The 21108-nt window shown below is 38.3% G+C and overlaps 1 protein-coding gene and 1 long non-coding RNA gene across 2 annotated transcripts; both read left to right on the forward strand.

The window, feature by feature from the left end:
* Positions 1-29: 29 nt before the first annotated feature.
* On the forward strand, positions 30-13539 carry zmat3 (zinc finger, matrin-type 3). Its single transcript, XM_008406282.3, has 6 exons — positions 30-1471; positions 7634-8349; positions 8769-8906; positions 9892-10058; positions 10129-10232; positions 12842-13539. Exons 1-6 carry the CDS (start codon positions 1348-1350, stop codon positions 13048-13050), a joined length of 1458 nt encoding a protein of 485 aa, XP_008404504.1. The 5' UTR covers positions 30-1347; the 3' UTR covers positions 13051-13539.
* Positions 13540-13544: 5 nt separating this feature from the next.
* Positions 13545-20094, forward strand: LOC145551396 (uncharacterized). Its single transcript, XR_014087213.1, has 2 exons — positions 13545-16850; positions 16882-20094. It is a non-coding gene; the product is annotated as an uncharacterized LOC145551396 (long non-coding RNA).
* Positions 20095-21108: the final 1014 nt, after the last annotated feature.

Genomic DNA, 21108 nt, shown 5'->3' on the forward strand with positions numbered 1-21108 from the left:
TTAATATTTAAAAATTACATCATGAAACAGGCCAAAATATGAAGTTATGTTGAAATTTTGGTAATGTTAAAGACCAAAAGGAAAATAATTTATATAATTTCAAAATAACAAAACCAGGAAAAATAAACATTTTTCCAAATCCATTTATTTCAAATGAAACAAAAACTGCAGGTTTTGAATGTGTCTCAGGAATTATTTGTTAAAAAATGTTTGTTTTTCACTGAGTGGGTAGAAAATCCAAAATCCAAACTAAGAGTAGAAATACTTAATAATAAAATTACTCAAGTAAAAGTAAAAAGTACAGCAAAAGTACTCCTAAAAGTACATTTTTTCAAAACTGTTACTCAAGTAAACGTAACAGAGTAAACATAAGTGGTTACTACCAACCACCATCATAAATTACATGATGGTGGAGAATGTTGGCCCAGGGCACCAAACAGGCTGGAAACGCCCATGACGATAAATTGTCCCAGAAGTTATTGCGATAAATGATAATATTGTTGTTTTCAGACCATCTACAATCCATCCTCAAAGATCAATAAACCTTAAATTCTAAAGAATATTTAACACTGAGACTGGAAGACATTTTAAATATCAAAAAAACAAAAGAAACAACAAATTAAATTATTTATGAAGTCTCTGTAAAAAAAGTAAAATAAAAAATAAAAAAAACTTGAAGACTTATCATCGAGTTTTTCGTAGAAAGAGAAAAACAATTAAACACCCAAATGGAAATGATTGAGCTCGTTTTAACCTATATGTGATTCATTTATTGCTTATTGCGACAGATCTAAACAAATATAAGCTGTATGATGATCATCACACTTTTACTCTTTACAGCCCGGACTTCAGCAGTCAGAAGTTATTTTATTGGTTTATTTCATTGTTATTATTCATTTATTATGTTATGCTATTTGTTTACACGCATATCTGAGAACGGTTTAGTCACAATTCGCCAGCTCGGTGGCTGGAGTTGACCACAGAGGTGTAGCATATTTATACAATGTGTCATTATTGCCACCCATGCAAAGAAGCAGCAGTGGCATCGGAAATGGGCCGAACCAAGACGGAGAGGGATGCAGGGAGAACCTCCGGGTGCATTTAAGCAATCCAAAAGCGCCTTCACAAATTACACGACGTTTTCCGATTATCTGTGGCAACAGCTAAACCAAAAACGCGCGCAGTGGATGAGGAGCGGCGTGAATTTGTGCTTTGGGTTGGGGATCTTCTGCGCGCTGTTCCCCTTCCGGTGAAAGCGGCGGTGCGCGCGTCCTGGTCGGGGACTGTCATCCTGTCTGACCGCCCGGTTTTTCAGAGAGGAGAAGTTGGCAGAGGGATGTTCCGGCGATGATGGCGCTGCAGCTGAGGAGCGGGGATGCTGCATACTACCAGCGCGCAGAGTACTGCAGAAACTACACTTCGCCGCCTGTCGGCTACACTGACAGCAGCCATTATTTTGCACGATTGCCAGGTAAGTTGAGGCTGACGTGGAAAAACTCTCCTGCGTTATTCTGCACAAAAAAAAAAAAGAGAGAGAGAGAAGAAAAAACTGGTGAAAGCCGGTGTGAGGTGATTGCATATCGCCTCGCGGTCCGTGGGTGTAGAAACGGGGGGTTTGCCCCTGCCGCTGTCATATTTCATGATGTTGCTGCTGGGGTGCACCAGCCTCCATTCTGTTCAGCAAGATGCTGCGGTGCACAAATCTGTGGATAGCTCTAGGAAATACGTGCACTGGAGAGTCTTCACATCTGAAGGCTGAGAGGAACAGGCAGAGCTTTAGCTCGATCTGAACTGCTGACATGTGGCAGCCATAAAGAAACCTGCGTAGCCGCCTTCCTGTGAGAAATAAGGGACATCGGGCCAAAATCTGCCAAGCTGCAGCGCTGACCATGTTCACAGCGAGAGACTGATCAATCCACTTCATTATTCATGTTAATAAACCTCCAATTATTCATTGGGAACCCATAGATGACCTTTTGGATTTAATTATTAGGATTTACAGTGTATGTGTTTGCCGCTTTGGTGCATTTCTCTCTCTGTAAAACTGTAATACACAATGGTTTACCTGCAAAAGCAAGTTTCTTTCCAAAAATCCTTTGGTCATATCTCAAAATTTAATATCTGAAGCAATATGAAGTAAGTCCTTGCTTCATTGTCAAATTGATTAGTCATGTTTTCAGTACATCAGGATTTTCTTGAGTAAAGTTTTGATGACAAATAATGAGAATTGGAATTAGACAAGAAACTGGACAACATTCACGTTTTTGCTTTTGTTGTAATTTGTTGACAGGTAATGAATGTTATTGTGATTCTGAATGAAAAAGTAGAAATGGGAACATGAGGCAGTCTTTGGTGCATTTCTTGAATCTTTTTCAACCTTTTCAAAACAGTGAGTGCATTCCTCAAAACAATTCATGCAAAAAGCAAAACATAATGAACTACCTGTAATTTATTTGACAAATATCCTGAGAAAACCTTCTGTTTATTCTGCAACTGACAAAATAACGTTCAAATGTGTTTTTTTTTCTTTTTTAAACTAAGCATTTCATGAAAAGTTTGTCTTTTATGTTATGAAAAAACAGTGAAACCTCTTAATACAAGAGAAATCTTTAGATTTTAAGAAAATGTGAGCTTATCATAATCTTTAGATGAACTAATTAATCGATAACTTTCATCCCTACAAGACCTCTTGCTCTGCCAAAATCAATGTTAAATGCAACACAATCACTTAAAGAGTTAATGTTGAGGCTAGTTAAATTCCTGAAAAATTCCCCAGAAGTGAAAATAAAATGAAGAGTTTACAGTAACTGACGGTTACAGTGAAATGTCCAGATGGATTCAGCGCAGAGGGCATGTGCTTCCTTTCGCTCCATAATTGATGTGACACAACGCGGCACCTACAAAAGAAACTCAAGAGAAAATGAACACTTGGCCTATTTAAAGACTCTCAGAGGAGCGAGTGAAATTAAAAAAAGGCTTGAAGACCGTGTTTGCTTTTTGTTTCTGGGCGCTCAACCAGCGAGCTGCAAACTCCTGAGTCAAGCTCAAAGAAATCTGACAAGTGATGGAGCGTCTGAAATAACATCAAGGTTTTTATCTCTGGCAGCTCCTTTGGAGGTTGTGAGAACAAAAAAAAACAGCTGAGGAGAAGTGTGACGGGTGGATAATGAAGCATTGGAAATTGGGCTTTATGTAATCCTGATTGTTGACCTGCAGCTGATTGCTGCGGTCAAAATGGTGAGTATTTATATGAATCTGCAGCCAGGAATAGCCATGTTTCTGTGTTTCTGCTTACAAACTGCAAAGTCAGAAGTGAATAAAATGCTAACCTTGACCTATCTAGCCAACATAAAGTCTACGGGAGCTCAAAGGGGCCAAAATTATAGTACAGACAACAGAGGATTTTACTCAAGTAAACAAACAAACTGCAACGGAAACACTTTTTACCATCACAAGTACCATTACTTGTGATGGTAGTACCATCACCAAGTAAGTACCATTACTTACTATAATTTTGGCCCCTTTGAGCTCCCGTAGACTTTATGTTGGCTAGATAGGTCAAGGTTAGCAACAACTGGATGTTGTTGTAAAAACAACAACATCCAGTTGTTGTGATGAACAACTGGATGTTACTACTACCAGAAACGACAAAGAAGACGAAGACAGGAAGTGGTAGGAGGATGACAGCGCAGCATGTTTTTAATGAGTTATCTCAGGAACAAATTTATTTGCATGTGATTTTAATGCATTTCTTACTTAGTGGAAACACAGAAATTGTGTTTTGTTTTACATTAGTGGAATATCGACAAAGTTCTGCGCACATCTGTAATGGAAACACAGTTACTTTCAGCATTAATGCATTGGGAAACATAACCTTGCCAACTATTTTTGTCTAGTTTATAGTGCAAATATGTTGGTACACTTGAAATAAGACAAAACTAACGTACAAGTAACTTTTCAGCAAGAGACAGCAGTTTGTTTTTCATCAACATTGATGATCCAATCAAGAATTTGTGGTGAGACTTAGAAATCGCTGTTAACAGATTCCCAACTGAGCTTAAACTAGTTTACACAGAGGAATTAAAAGGGATTTTAGTCTCTTTAAACTGTAAGAGATCTGAAGTTGTAATTTGCTTAAATGCAAATTCAAACACACTTTTCAGAAAAATGGTTTTGACTGAAAACCAATCATCCACTTCCCGATTTTGCACCACTTTGAGTTAATCTGACATTTAAAATCTAAATAAAACACATTGGATTATGTGGTTGCAACCTGCTATAATTAGGAGAAGTCAGTATTTCTGCTCATAGTATCTCTCCTGCAGTTTTCCTTAATGTCATCTCTAAGCAACGAGAGCAGGACTTCCTCTAACGAGGCACATGTTCCCAAAAATACAATTAAAAAGCATCAAAACACAGTAACATTTCTCCCCAGTTTCTCAAATCAGCCATTAGAATCCAGCTGTTAAGAGAAATAAAAATGAGGCTGGTAGACTATAGTGCATCAAGAGACTACATCTATTGATTTCCAGCTTGAGTCAAGAGTACAATAATAGGCTGCGAAGTATCTATTGTCTGTGTTGTTCTCCTATAGATGCAGTGTTTTCAGCCAACTAAGGGTTAATAACATTGGAGAAAAGCAAACGAGAACAATGTGGTATAGAAGAAGAAAACCTGCCTGAGGTCCTTGTATTGTTCATTCAAACAGACTCGGGCTGCAGTTCGTAATTATGCTGCATGATTTTAACAGTAGAGTCTGGGATGTAAGAGGATTCATGTTACATGTAGAGGAACAGAGACAGTCCAACACAAAGCCTGGATCTTCCTGGTTATGTTGAGACATGCGGAGAATTGCTGTGTGTACGTTTGGCGCTCAGCTAAAGATGACAGAAACAGCGGGAATAAACCTCGATTTGTTGTTCGAATTCAGATTTTGCATGTTTTTGTACTTCCATTTGGGTTTCTACAGCTTCTGAAAACAGCAAAACACTAAAAAATAAAACACTCAGTCATTTTTTGGGGGCAATTAGTTAATGATCCATTTAAAAAACCTTAAAAATGTAACATAACAAATCAGCAGGCACTACCCGTTTCCTAGCAACCCCAGCGGAACTCCACCCGTCGCCTAGCAACTGAAGCAGAGCTCCAGCACATTTGATCAGCTGGTTTTACTCCAGGAAGAGACAAGGGTTTTGTTGTTGACTTACCATCCAGAAACCGCTTTCTGCTCTCTTGTTGGTTGCGCAGGAGGCTCCGCTTCTGCTTTTCAAAGATGTACGGTTGCAGCCATTTTCACACGCCAAATGTGGAGTTGAAGGCGTGGCCTCAAAATCTCATCATTTAAGAATCCACCCATCCATTTTCTTGCCCCCCAGTGGGGTCAGGGGGGCTGCTGGTGCCCATCTCCAGCAAACATTTCGAGCGAGAGGCGGGGTCACACTGGACAGGTCGCCAGTTCATCGCAGGTTATTTAAGAATAAAAACTTCAAAGTAAAAAATGCTTTATTGATTCCAAAGGGAAAATAAATGTAACTGATATTAATTCAGATTCTTTGATTTAGCAGCATTTGGCAGCGGTCTGTACAGTGAAAACATGTAATCAACATGCTTTGAATAGGCCACGGACCTACCTTAACCCGATCAAGAAGCATAATGTGTCACCTTTAAGCAATTGGGCTTCTTTTCAGAAGCAGCTGAGACCCAAATGGAAGCTCAGAAATGTGTCAAATGTGAATTTTGCACAATAGGTCCCCTTTAAGCTTCTTTTTTTGAGTTTACTTAAAAGAAATCAGTGTTTGAAGATTTCAAAAACATTTCTAAATAAGCAGCTCCAAAAAACAAAGGCCACAAGTGCAGGATTCAAAACATCAATAAAGAATGAAATGGACTGAGACGGTTCTCCTCGCTGGTCGTGTGACTCCTCCTGCAGCTGATATGACTAATAGTAAGGTCAGGCTTGTCTGGCATACCTTTCTCCTGAGGTCAGCAGGACCGGGTGACAGACAGCCGGACGGGGCGGACAGAGGGACGGACAGGCAGCGGCGCTCGGAAACACAAACACCCCAGGCTGTTATTTTGGGTCTGGGTCTCACTGCCAACGGCGTTCAATCGGATTTTCAGATGAAAGCGTTCAGCAAAGTGGGTTTTGACACAGCTGTTTGCCGAGTACTGACCTGACAGTTTAGAGTTATACATACAACCCCCACCTCAAACACACACACACACACACACACACACACACACACACACACACACACACACACACACACACACACACACACACACACACACACACACACACACACACACACACATTCAGTGACAAAGCAATCCTGAAAACAGGAGTGAGAATGCCCAGTTAAGCCAGAAGATGTGTGTGTGTTTGTGGCCTATAGGATGAAAAAGGGGGGAAAAAACATGGAGTTAGAGTCGGTACTGCATATGTGTATGTGTGTGTGTGTGTGTGTGTGTGCGTGCGTGTGCGCGCGCGTGTGTGTGTGTGTGTGTGTGTGTGTGTATCTGATGTCCTGTATGCTTGACTGCAGGCGCTGCATGCTCAGCCTGATCTTGCTGAAGCCCACTGAAGTGTGAAGCTCCAAGCTCTGTCCAAGAATGTGTTTCTGTTCACTCTTCATCCGTTCTGCCGCTGGGCTTTAAATCTGCACCATCGTCAAAATCAATCAAATATACATTTATCATCATTTTAATCAAATGGAAGTTATTTTTATTGTCAAAAAAATTTTTAAGTTTAAAAGAGTTTTTGCATTTATGTTTGCAAAAACATTGAAGCTTTTAGTTAAAACCAGAATTTGGTTTGGTTTTTTATGCTGGGTCTTTGTTGCTGAATGGTCCTTCAGGATTCATTTCACTGTGATTAACAGCATTCTCTAAAACCTACGGTGACGAATTAGGGCCAGAAAAGAAGGAGGAGTCAATTTCCACCCAAAAATATCTGAAATTTTCTGGAAAAAAAACATTTCAGAGTTTGAAGTCTTAAATTTGCTAATTTCAGAGCATGAAAAGAAAAAAAATTGCTAGAAAAAACTGAAATTTTGAGATTAGTCACAGAAAGTTTCTAACAACAAACAAACTTTTCTGAGTTTGAAAAGTCACAAATTTTCAAAACAACTCAGAAATTTTAGGAGTCTCAGAAATCTTCTAGAAAAACTTGGGAAAAGTTTCAAAAGTTGAAAATTTTTAAAAGTTTGAAAATTCAAAAAATGTACTTAAAAATGATATTTTGAGATTAAGCTCTGAAATTTTCTAGAGAAACTTGGAAATTTTATGAGTTTCAAAAGTTGAAAAATTTCTGGGAACCCCTCCTCCCCCTCGGAAATTTTGAGATTAATATGACATTTTCTAGAAAAAATGCAGAAATTTCTGAGTTTCAAAAATCAAATATTTTTCATTTTTGGAAATTTTCTGAGTTTCAGAAGTTGAACATTTCCAGCCAGTTCCAGCCGAAGGTTGCCCAGACATTTCACAGTTAACAGAAACGGGTACCAGGCCTGACAATAAGCAAGACTTAAACACCTTCAGCGTCTTCTGGCCTCTGAATGTGGTGAAACATTTTAACTCTTCACAGACTTCACACATCAACCAGCTGACAAAGATTTGCTTTTGGGTTTCTCAGGTCCGGACGCCATGTTGAAGCCTCCTCTCAGTCTCTTCAGTCATCCCCAACAGCCCTTCCATTACATGGACTCTCTGCACCATTTAGGACCTCCACCCATGGCGCCCACCCAGCCCCTCGGCCCACCACCCATTGCTGCTACCCAACCAATCGGACCCCCAGCTCTTCCTCCCACTCAGAGTCTGGGGCCTTCTGCCCACACGTTGAGGCCTCCATCCATTACTCCACCGCATACCTTAGTCCCGCCTCCAATGCCCCCAACCCGACCAATGGGCCCTCCTCCAATGGCGCACACTCTAGTTCCTCCACCTGTAGATCCAACACAAGCAATAGCACCTCCAACCATTGACCTCACCCAGCCTTTAGGGCCTCCTCACCTCCCCCCAGCTCAAGCACTGGTCCCTCCACCTGTGGCGCCCGCACCCACCCGCTTCCCGCTGCCCCCCAGCCCTTTATCCTCACCCCCCGCTCCAGACCCAGACCCATCACAGATTACCCCACGGCCCCCAGGACCAACACCGGTATCCAGCTACCCGTGTGGGCCTCTGCCGGGCCAAGCAGCTCCTGCCAGCGAGCAGCCCCAGGATGAGGGCTCCTCGCTGGGGCTGGAGGAGCAGGACGACCCTCTGGGTCTGGAAGAACTGTGCAAACCACTTTACTGTAAGCTCTGCAATGTTACACTGAACTCCGCTCAGCAGGCACAAGCTCACTACCAGGTGAGTGGAAACACACTCCCAATTTAAAGCTGCAGTTACGTTTTGTAAAAGTGGCTTGATGTTGTGACCAGGCCTGTCACCATAACCAGTTTTAACGGGACGATAAATTGTCCCAGAAGTCATTGCGATAAACAATACAATAAACAATAATGTTGTTTTCAGAGTGTTTTCAATAGTGGTAATGGCATAATAATCTGAAAGATCAATAAATGTTAAATTCTAATGAACAATGTCTTATATTATACTGTCACGACATATTAATAATTTTAACAAATATGTAACCAACATAAACGTTCAGCAGCCATTTTACTTTGTACTTTATGTCAATGCCTGAATTGGGTAGTCAGTAAAGTAGTAACTAGTTACATTTACTTGTAACCGGCCACAAAAAATACTAACTTCTGCATCTTTTCATCCAGGGAAAGAACCACAGCAAAAAGTTGAGAAATTTCTATGCTGGCAGCCAGCAGCCGCCTGCCATCAGGATACCAGAAGCCCTGGAGGGCGCCGGTCCGAACGCCGGCTCAGGAGCCGCTGATGCTGATGGGGGCAGACAGGTTAGACCAAGCTACATCATTTCTGCACCAACTTACCTGTTTAATCTGAGGAGGTGGGTGTACTGCTGACTGTTTTCCTCTGAGGAGGTGGAAGGCAGCTGCAGTCGGTGACCTGCTATGCTTCCTTGAACAGGTTTTCATAAAAACTTTTTTTGCACAAAATCCTTTTCAGGTAATGAGATTTTGAGCTCCTTTCAGAATGAGCTGTTCTAGGGCGTCTTGTCACTTTAAATGCAAATAAGCTGCTGCTGGCCACGCCCTCCCAGCGCAACATTTATATTTGCACTTGGAAGGTAGCCTGGGTTGCTAGGTGATGAGCGGAGCTCCACTGGGATTGCTAGGTGACGGGCGGAGCTCCACTGGAGTTGCTAGGTGACGAGCAGAGCTCGGCTGGGGTTGCTAGGTGACGAGCGGAGCTCCAATGGGGTTGCTAGGTGACGGGCGGAGCTCCGCTGGGGTTGCTAGGTGACGAGCGGAGCTCCACTGGGGTTGCTAGGTGACGAACGGGTTGCTAGGTGACGAGTAGTGCCTGCTGATTTATGATGTTACATTCTGAATGTTCATTTTCCAGACCCCAAGAAAACGACTGGGTGGTTGTTTTAAGTGCTTGAGTTGTTTTTAGAAGCAGCAGAAACCCAAACAGAAGTACAAAAACATGCAAAATGTGAATTTTGCATAATAGGTCTCCTTTAATTGTGGATACACATTCTTCTCTCAGCACTGAATAGTTTAGATTTTCATCATCAGGCCTGATTTTTATATTGAAAACTCTTATTTAAACCATTAGTTTACATCAGACATCTGTTTCCTTATCTCTAAATAGAGGTTGGTCTGTATTTTGCAGCAAAAGAAAACAGAGAATGACTCAGAGATCTGTTTTTCTGCCTCTCGGTGGTTCTGAACGTTTCTTTTTCGTCTTTGCTTCGTGTTTGCTCCCTCACTCCTCTCACCACAAACAGTGAAATGCTTTGTCTGGTGTTTGCAGGCTCTGTATAAAGGGGCGCCCCGGGTCATCCTGGCCACTGAGAACGACTATTGTAAACTGTGTGACGCCTCCTTCAGCTCGCTGGCGGTTGCGCAGGCCCACTACCAGGGCAAAAACCACGCCAAGAAGCTTCGCCTGGCGGAGGCCCAGCAGAACTCCAGCAACATGTGGGTCTGGGCTCAGAAACGTTTTCTGTGTCAGAAACTGTTTGTCTGAAAGGGATTTTTGTCTTCACAGGGAAGGCAGCAGTGAAGGAGCGCCGAGAAAAAATCGGAAAGATGGCAACGAGTACAGGCTGGTGAAAAACCGCCGCAGCCCACAGCTGCCCGCCGCCATGCCAGGTGAAAAGTCAGGAAGAAACTAAAAACTGTTTTACCTCTGAATGAAGGTATTTCAGATCAGAGCTTGTTTGGTCAAGGCAAAAGTTTCAGCTTTGAATCTGAAACCAACCTTGGGTTGCTAGGCAATGGGCGGAACTCCACTGGGGTTGCTAGGTAACGGGGCTGAGCTTCGCTGCGGTTACGAGATGGGGGGCAGTTTCTGCTGATTTGCTACGTTTCATTCAAATGGTTTTAGAAACAACTCATTTTCCACAAACCAAACAACATTAACTTACTGCTGTTAATCAGCTGGGTGGGATTTTTTAAGAGCCTGGATGTTTTCAGACGCAGCAGAGACCCAAACAGAAGGATAAAAATGTGCAAAAAGTGAATTTTTCTCAATAGGTTTCCTTTAAAAAGCAGACAACTGATCACAATGTGTCGGTGGAACCTTTCAACACATTTAATCATTTATGAATAAGTTGAATTTATGCTCCGGAGCAACATTTAGTCCAGAACATACGGTATTTAGTCCTGTCATGAAAAGACATTTTTCTGGATGATGAATTCTCCTCGAAATTATTGCCATAAATGTTAATATTGTGGTTTCAAATAATATCAAAAACACTTTTATTTCTAAAGAATATTTAGGAAAACGTTTAAAAAATCCAAAATAAAAAACAAAGCAGCAATAATTAAAGAGGAATATCCTAATTACTAATTACGTCATACAGCATTTTTCAATAAGTTTCACTGAGAGCATCTCTTTAATAGCTGCTGCTCTAGTGGAAATTACTGAGCTCATTTTAATTTATCATGTGATTAATTGATGTATTGCAGATTGTGACAGACCTAACGGCACGCGCAGGCTTCCCTTCTGGACTTTAACAGCTTAGACGCCGTTTTCCCTGCCATTAATGTGGATGCATACATAATATATAACATCTTCTCTTCAGCATTGTAAGCTTTCCCAGCTGGCTTGGCGCTTGCAAACGTCCTTGATGCATGGAGAGAGAGAGAAAGACTTTAAATCTGCTGATTTCAGTCAACAGAAACTGCCTCATAATGAAAAACAGGAATCGCTTGGCAACTCTGTTGCCCCTGTGGGGGAGCGTTCGCTCTTTTTCAACAGTTTTTAAAGAAAAATGTTGGTCCAGTGACTGGCGGCGTCTTCAGGCGTGTTTGATTTCCGTAAAGTGACGTCGGCTAAACTATAGGGTAACAGCTTGGTGAGAAAAACCCGCACAGTGTCTGTTTTCACCTTTTTGAACTTGTGTGTGTGTGTGTGTGTGTGTGTGTGTGTGTGTGTGTGTGTGTGTGTGTGTGTGTGTAAGCAGATACAGCATAAGAACGTCAGACCTTGTGCTGACGTCAACATGCCCTTCTTGCTGTGTTTGATTCCGGCTCTGCTTTTTTACAAACTCATTAGCAAATCGGTGAAGAGTCAAAGAGAATAAATGAGAGTAAAAACAATTTGTTTATTCTCTTTCCACAACTATCTGCTCATGTTAGCAGATTTTATGATGGGAATATCCTAAAACAGCTGACCTTGTGCAGTTTGGTTGCTTTGTTGCCGTCATTTTTGTCTCTTTTTGACACTTTTCTGCACTTTTTACTCAAACATTGAACAACATTGTCCTGAATTGTTATTTCTGCGCACTGAAGACGGTTATTTTATCAGAATAACTGAATCATTCTGTCTTTTTTCTTATCCTACTATTAAACTTGTTTCTGTTTGCACTGAACTTTAAGAAAAGCAGAATTAGTCGAGTTTAGAGGTTGTATTCAACCAGAATGCTCTGCTCTGAAATCCACTTCCTGCTTTTGGAGCGGTTTCCGGTCTGCTTGGCGTTCACATGAGCATTGGAACAGCACCAGAGTTCACTTCAACCGAACCAAGAGCCAGGTTTGCAGGTGGACCAGAGTTTGCTTATTCTTAGTTTGACTGGACTATTTCTTTTCAGAACGAGCTGTTGATGGGTGTCTTGTCACTTTAAATACACATAATCTGCTGCATTACTTTTGCACGTGAAAATGGCTGCAAACAGATGCACAATTATAAAGTGCTTTTGAAAAGCAGAAGTGGAGCCTCCTGCACAACCAACAAGAGTGCAATAAACGATATCTGGACGGTAAGTCTAAAGAATATTTAACACTGGAACAGGAAAACATTTTAAAAGTTAAAAACAAAACAATGATTAAAGTGTATTATGGAGTTTCTGTAACCAAAATTGCAATTCAAAAAATTTTAATAATTCAGCTTAGTCCATTTTAACTACTATAACAGTGCAACAGTTATATTTTATAACTGTTTTAACATGTAACATTATAATGTTATAACACAATAATTACAGTGTAAAGCTGACCAAACGTTCTGGAATTCTTCTTGGGTTGCTAGGTGACGGGCTGGAGTTCTGCTGGGATTGCTAGGTAACGGTCTGCGCTTTGATTTGTGGCGTTACATTCCGGAGGTTTTGTGAACGGCTCATTTTCCAAACACCAGAAAACAATACAATATTGCCAAAAAAAATGGCTGGGTGTATTTTTAAGCATTAGAAAACCAAATGAAAGTACAAAAACGTGCAAAATGTGAAATTAACGCTGCCCGTTTGTCGTTCCGCCCCGTCCAGGGCCGTATTACAACCCGAGGCCGAGGCAGCGCATCCCCAGGGACCTGGCCATGTGCGTGACTCCCAGCGGACAGTTCTACTGCTCCATGTGCAACTGCGGCGCCGAGCAGGAGACGGACTTCCGGCAGCATCTGGAGAGCAAGCAGCACAAAGCCAAAGTGTCGGAGCTGAGATACCGCCATGAGATGGAGAACCTCGGCTACAGCTAAGAGGGCCGCGGGAAGAGGCGACCCGAACAGATCCAAACATCCAAAATGGAGGCCAGATCTCACCGCAGATCATCTAAGATTTAATTTAAACGTCAAATCTAGACAGGAGCATTTCAAAAAGTATTACAGCAGCTCAAACAGTAGATCAAGTAGTGAATAGTTACATCTGTGTTTTCCTCATTTAAGATGTTTTGGATCCTTACACTGCAAAAACACAAAATATACCCAGTAATTTTGACCAGTTTCTAGTGTAAATATCTTAGAAACCTTTAAATAAGAGAAGATTAACTTACAAGTAGCTTTTCAGCAAGATATGCGAGTTTGTTTTATATTAATAATTCTTTAATTTTGATGAAAAAGTTCTAGTTCCACTGGCAAATAAATTCACTTATAAAGACATTTTTCCCATGTTATAAGAGAAATAATCTGCCAGTTAAACTAGTACTTTTTCCATCAACTTTAAGAAAATTATTTATATAAAACAAGCTCCTATTTCTTGCTGAAAAGTTACCTGTAAGTTAGTTTTGTCTTATTTTAATTGTACTAAGATGTTTACACTAGAAACCAGGCTTGGTAAAATTTACTTTTTTGTCAGTGCCTATATATTATTTTTGTTTTAAACTGGTGATTAGTGCTCATCCAGAGTAAAACATACTGAGAAAAATATCTATATTTTTTGCCAAACAGTTTGGAGAAAATGAAAAAAACAACAACACTTTAGTCAACATATGGATAGGAAACAAATGACTCCCTTTTTTTTGGTACTTTTTCCTGACCTGCTTTCCTTCTCAGAGCTGAGCAGGATTCATTCAGACTCAGGTTACTAGAGAGAATGCAAATGAAATGCAAATAAAAACTGGGCTTGTTCAGTAGACTAATCACAAACCGGAAGTCTGCCGGAACATTTAGTAACGAGACACGGAGCTAAAAGCATCCGAGGGGAATGAAAACCGAAGTCAGCGGGAGGCGAAGTAAAAACGGCTCTCCAGGTATTTTTTATCGGCTCTGCAGAGCCACAAGTTCAGCTTCTCTACAACCCGACAGACGAGTTAAACCCAAAGCACGACTTGCTGATTTCACCTTTCAGAACCAACAAAAGCACAATTAACTTTGCGGGAGTGTTAAATGAAACTGGGAGCTTTGGTTGACCTCTGACCTCTGTCGTTTGGAGGGAACCGGGCCAAAGCTCTGGCAATACAATAGAAACCAATCTGTGCTGTGGAAGAGCTTTTCTATGAGTCACAATAAACCATCCAGATGTTATGTAAATATAGAAACATTATAGGTGTAAATATAGCATAAAATATGAATCTTATCGATTCTGTAGTTCTTCTCAGCATCTTAAGCTACAATTAATTCCTTTAATCATCCCTGTTCACACTGACTCACTATCAGACTGTAATGTTTATTTATTTTTAGTTCATTTGGATTTTACTAAAGAAACTTTGGTTCCTTCAGTGTTTAACTAAAAGCTGCTAATAGTCTCAGTTTGAGTCTCAGAAATATGATGGAAAGCTAGAGACACGCTAATAAAACTACAAGAATAAAGTGGAAATAAAAGTTGCAGTATTACATGAACAAAGCCATGTTATTCCAACTTCATTCTTGCATTATTATGTGTTTATATCACAAATTTATTTTCATAATATTGACTTTATTCTCGTGTTATTTCAGCTTTGTCCTTGTACAACTTTATTCTAATAATATTGCAACTTTATTCTTGTAATATTACATTATTTTGTAATATTATGACTTTATTCGCAAAATATTCAGTTTATTGTAATATTACGCCTTTATTCTCATTACTTCAGCTTTATTCTTGTAAAATTGACTTTATTCTAATAATATTACAGCTTTATACTTGTATTATTTCGACTTTACTCTTGTAATTTTATTTATTTTTTTCTTAGTATGGCCCTAAAACTCCGTTGTGGAGAAAAACAGCAACAGTTCCTCACAGTGGAAACCGTTTAACGCCAAACTTTGAATTAGTTTGTAAATTGCAGAGCTGCTGCAGGTTGTTTTGGTTTATTCAAGCAGAAAAAATCGGCGGTTTTATTGCAGCTTAAAGTGGCAGTGAGCAGAAATGCAGCCTGTTGTGTTTTCCTCTCACTCCCATGACCCACTTCCTGTCCAGTTTCTGGTTTTCCCCAGAAAGCTCCGTCCTGTAACTGGACATAAAATGTGATTTTCCTGTTTCTGTTCATCTAATTTAATGTTCTAGTTCAGCTGAGCTGAAGAAACGCATTCACCAGGCATTTTCAGTTCACAGACTGAAAACAGGGACTGTACCTTTAAATTTGGCTAATATGAATATAAACAATGAAAAAATGCTGATTATTTGATGCAAAAGGTTAAACCCTTACTGACGGCGTGACCTACTGAAAAGGATTTCATTAGCCAAAACCCCCCCCAAAAAATAAAGATTTTCAAAAAAAGATTTTTTTTCTGCACACTAATTGACAAAAAAGTAAAAATACAAGGATTATTAGTTTGAAAACACACAAAAATAAATTTGCTTTTCATCTATGTAATCTGTAAGATTAAGAAACAGGAATAAAGTCAAAATAATATAAGATTAAGTTTAAATAATATGAAAATAAATTTATAATATTACAAGAACAAAGTCAGATGAGAATAAAGTTGTAGCAATATGAGAAAAGTCATAAAATTATTAGAATAAACATTATATTCTTGTCATTTTTGTTAATTTTTTTTGGTGATAGCCATAACATTCAAAATTTTAATTTTTAAAAGGAAATTTAAAAATCATAAATCATTACCTTGGAGTTGATCCCTAAAATAATTTCCTATTAAAATATTTTAAAGTTTGTGGCTGCAGTTTAACCAAACAGCCAAAAGCACAAAGGGTGTGAATCACTTAATTACCAACACACACCTGCCCACAATCACACACTGATCATAAAAAACAGCCATGTGAGTGTTTACACTCATTATTCAAATGCAAAAAAATCTGATCAGAAATTAGCAATGAGGATTTGATGAGAGTAACCAGACACGGCTTGTCAGGAATGGCTTTCCTTTTATTTAAACCCTGTAAGGTTTGCCTTACTCCTCCTTTTTCCTAAAAATAACAGGTTTTTGTGCTTCATAAAGCAAGAACTGCTAAGATTAGATCATTTATTGCGTTGACAGAAACCAGAATGGAAAATGAGATTCTCTCTCAGGGAAGCAGAAAATGCAGGATGACCAGAAACACTAAAACTATATTTAACTCAATTTGATTTTTTTGTTATTTACTTTGAAACCAATTTTACTTTTTAGTAGTTTAACCAAAGATTGAAGTTTCTTTGCCAGATTTATCTGAGCAAAGTTGGACCTTAAAAACAAACTGTGCGTTAATTATTTAAGATTTACTTTAGTTGGATACTATATTATTCATTATTTTGCTTTATATGAGCATTTAGAAAGAAAATTGTCTATTTTGTGGTGTTAGAAGTCCTAAAAAAAATGATAAAGAGTAAATAATACGCTTGTTTATGAGAAGACTTGGACATTTGGTAAATCGTCCAGTTATTCTGTTTACATTTATATCTATTTTAACTTAAAGATCACCTTCTATGCTCCTTGAACAAATTAAGATATGTTTATGGACTAAACAAAACATCCTTATTGCATTTTATTACAAAAAATCATTCTTGGAATATAAGATTTCAGTCTGGTTCGTTCTGCATATTTTGAGTTCCTTCTAGAATGAGCTCTGCCTGGGTTGCTAGGTAACGGCAGAGCTCTGCCTGGGGTTGCTAGGAAATGGCATAGAGCTCTCCTGGGGTTGCTAGGTAACGGCAGAGTTCTGCCTGGGGTTGCTAGGTAACGGCAGAGTTCTAGTCGAATGTGACTCAACCTTCAGAAGATTTTTGAGACGGCTCATTTTCCAAACACTGTAAAACATTAAATTATTGCCAAAAACAGCTGTTTTTTTAAAAGTGCGTTAGCTGTTTTTAGAAAGAATAGAAACATAAATGGGAGAACGAAAATGCGAAAAATATGAATTTTTCATAATAGGTCCCCATGAAAAGTTTTCCATTGTTCTCATTGTCAGATTAACACATAAAGTCTAATGTGAAAATAAAACATTTCCAGTTTTATTTAAAATCATCTTTTTTTCAGGCTATTTGCTGAAAACCAAATTTCTCCAGATTCGATTGCATCGCTAACAGTTTTCATGTCAACAGTCATTTATTATACTTTGGAAGGTCAATAGATGACTGCAATTATTCGTTAATATTTAATCACTAATTAATAACCAAAACAACATTATATCCAACATTTCATTTAGCCAAAATCTTCTGTCTTCACTTAAAACAACAGAAGATTCTAAATTATTTTGAACTATTAATTTATTATTAGTCTATCCCATTCATTAAATCTCTAAACTTTCATTGCCTCATTGAGACTGAAACTATTTGTAAGTAATGGACTTAAACTGGACTTTAAAGTGTAACTAAAATAATACAATTTGTGTACTTGTATTTAAGAATTCGTTGTTTTGTTTTTGTGAAAGACGACAAAAATCTACAATTACAAAATTCCTGTAAGATTTCAATCTCTGCCTTCAACTTCACAGTTACAAAGCACAGATACTTTTGTACCACATATACTTCCGTATAAAACGGCCACATCAGTGAATGCTGCTTTGTAGTGCTGAAGAGTGCGTCTGGTCTCAACAATGGGATGCACAAATATTTTAGAAAGCCTGATGTACCTTTTTTTCTTGCCTTCTTATTATTCCTAGATAGATCATAGAATGGGTAATCACAATATGAATTTATGAAGCTGTTTCACTGTTACTGAGATGCTGACATGTTTCAAAAATAATGAGTTTAATGTTAAACTTCAACGTTTTGTTGTACATGACAGAAATGCCTGTTTTAGTTTTTTGTGCATGAGGGAAGTTGCAGCCATCGACTGCTGAAGGGTTTTGGAGAGATTTGTATTTATTTCTGGATAAAGAGGAAAGTTAACAAAACAATTTTTACACTGGATGTTAAAAAAAACGGGCATTGGTGTTTATACGGAAAGACATTTTACCATTTATTGTTACTTTCAAGTGAAGACTATTTCTGTCGATATATACCTCTTAGCGATTCTAAATGTAATGTTTACGATGGTGAGCGGTTTTGTGCGTTTGTCCGTGCGCTGGGACTTTGGACTAAACCAGGCATGGCAGACGGGCAAAAAGGGGAAGTTTAGCTTAAAAAAAAAAATCATAAACTGTGAAACATTTAAAATGTTAAAATTGTTTGCCATATTGGAAGGGAAACTGAATCTATTTTTGTCTTCTGTTTGGCAGAATCTACACATGAAAGTTGGTTATTTTCAACTTGTCTTAGTTTGAAAGTTGCAGATGAAATGTTTTCCACTCTGCTTGTCATGAGGCACTTTAGTGTTTGATCATCTAAACTTCAAATGAAGAATAATAACATTGAATTTTTTTAAGTTTAAGCGCTTTAAAAAACCATTGTCTTGTTTATCAGGACAATAAGCATCAACTTAACCGCCTATTTAGAGTTTTCTAAAGTGGGGTTATGTTGAGCATCGTCAACAGTCAATATCTTACCAGAAGAAGAATCAAAAATCAGAATGAAAACTTTTATTTTTATTCACCACTGTAGCTTAAAATTAGATGCATATTTACATAAAAATCTATAAGCACCTTAAGTATTTATTGACACCCCAAAATTATATTATATATATATATATATTTAAAAAAAAACTTTAAACAAACCCATATTATTTGTATTCATTATCTGTACATTATTTGTACTCCGTATTTATTAACCCATGTGATAATTTTTATATTAATTTAAGATACAAAGTTGAGTTTGTGACTTAAAAGCTCAATTATGAGATTTGATTTAAAACGATAAATCATTTCAAAGTAATAAAGGAGTAAAATAGAGTTATAATTACAAAATTTTGAACTATTTATTTGATTTTCTGTCATAAGATACAAAATAATAGTTGTGCAAAATATGGCTATAATTTTTAGATTCTACTTGAATAATTCTGACTTTCAAACTGGATTTAAAATTTTTTTTTTAGAATTTTGATGTAATCAATTTGATTTCAAACGGCATAACTATGACTTTTAAAAACATTATTATGAGAAATAAGCAAACATTATGTGATATAAAAACAGAATTATGAGATCTGACTTTCAAAATTTCAAAAACATAATTTAGAATTTTGAGGGAACTTTTTAAAAAATATAAAAGTCTTTAGTGGAATTAAAAGTAAGTAAATGACATCATTAAGAGAAATAAATAAAAATTATGTAAAATAAAATCAGAATTATGAGATCTGACTTGCAAAACTGAATTTCAAAGACATAATTATTTTTATATATAAAACTAAAAATCATTAGAATAATTTGAAGTCAGTAATTTGACTTTCAAAGTCATAATTATTCATTTCAAATGCATCATTGTGAGAAATAAGCAACAATTATTTGCAGCGAAAGCAGAAATGTGAGATTTGAAGTCAGAATTACGAGTTTCTAATCCCTAATTGTGAGATTCAGTAACATTTTGTGAAAAGGGATGGTGGTAATTTTCCAAACATATCCCTCCTGTCTCACATGGAAACCAGTATATCCTGGTTTACAGACACACTTCAAGATCCTCCACCTGGGGTTCCTGCCCAGGGCCGTGAATCTGTCGGCCTCGCCCCTGCAGGGACGCGGATGATCCTGTGATCTTTGTGGAAAAACCTCAGCACACGTTTAGTGCCTCTGAACCGCATTATAACTCCATCCTACTGTCTGAGTGAAGGCCTGGACGGCAGGCGCTGTCGTTTCTGTGTATGCTTGTGTTTCATGACAGATGAATAAACATGCAGGCGATAAAAGCTGAGCTGCGGTTTTCATCACTAAAGTCTCATCTGGTCTCCGCTGCGGCTCAGCTCGCAGCGCTGCAGGGGAAACATGCAGCCATCAGCCTGAAAGGAGCAAATGTTCTCCATAATCTACTTTAAATAGTTATTTGTTATGTTACTCTGAATAAAAATAAATCTGTGCCTCTGCTGAGTTGTTTATGTCATCAAGTTGGTGTTAATGTAACCTGCTGACCTCTTCTGGGATATTTACAGAACAGAATGATTCAGTGTTTTGTTGTGTTTGTTCTGTTGGTGGTTCCAATTCCTTTATGAGTTAAAAATTATTAAACATGCAGTAAAAATGAGTTTTTAAATAACTGCGTATTCGGGCCTCTGCAGAGAAAAACAAAACAGGAGAATAAACTTCCACCAGAAAACTTATATTTTGAGATTAATCTCAAATTTTCTAGAAATTTTTTTTAAAATTTCTAGTTTCAAAAGATTCCAAAATCAAAAATTTTCAACTTTTAGAAATTTCTGAGGTTTTTTTCAGGAAAATTTTCTATTTTTCAAACAGAAATGTTCTTGTTTTTTCTAGAAAATAACATTTTAGGGATTTTTGTTGCAGAGATGTATACCCCCCCTCTATATACAATGGCCTTAATATGCTTTTGTAGTTTTGTGCATTATTTGCAACAAGGGCTGAAACGATTAATCAAATTAATCATGATTAATCAATTGTTGAAATAATCATCAGCTAATTTAGTAATCGATTAATTGGAGTATAAAGAGTCTAAAATATGGCCATTTGTTGAAAAAACAACACAGTAATTTATCCAAAAAAGTGAACATTTTCTACCCAGAACTCCTCAGGTGGCGGTTTAGCTTCAGTTTTAGGTCTTCTATCCAATTATTACATTGTTATTGTAGTTAAACTGAATCTTTCCTGGAACAATGAGTGCAACTTCACATTTTCTGTCTTGGCAAAAAAAACCTGCAGCATGGGGGACATGCAGCCTCATGTTTTTACAACGTAGGAAGGGAGGGAGACATTTCAAAAACAGGAAGTCTGTATGAAGGTGTCAAACGTCCAGAAGCTGCAGCACAGAAGCAGCAGCAGTAGCAGAAGCAGCAGCGGCTGCAGCAGCTGCAGCACAGCAGTAGCAGAAGCAGCACTAGTAGCAGCAGTAGTACCCAGCTGTACCTGGGAGCTTTTGAAAG

This window comes from Poecilia reticulata, chromosome 4 (genome assembly GCF_904066995.2).
Source record: "Poecilia reticulata chromosome 4, P_reticulata-male-v2, whole genome shotgun sequence".
NCBI classification, from domain to species: domain Eukaryota; kingdom Metazoa; phylum Chordata; class Actinopteri; order Cyprinodontiformes; family Poeciliidae; genus Poecilia; species Poecilia reticulata.

Coding starts and splice junctions, on each gene's coding strand:
- zmat3 (XM_008406282.3), top strand. CDS start 1,348: ATGATGGCGCTGCAGCTGAGGAGCGGGGATGCTGCATACTACCAGCGC. Junction 8,907..9,891: donor ATGCTGATGGGGGCAGACAG/GTTAGACCAAGC, acceptor TGGTGTTTGCAG/GCTCTGTATAAAGGGGCGCC. Junction 10,233..12,841: donor GCTGCCCGCCGCCATGCCAG/GTGAAAAGTCAG, acceptor CGCCCCGTCCAG/GGCCGTATTACAACCCGAGG.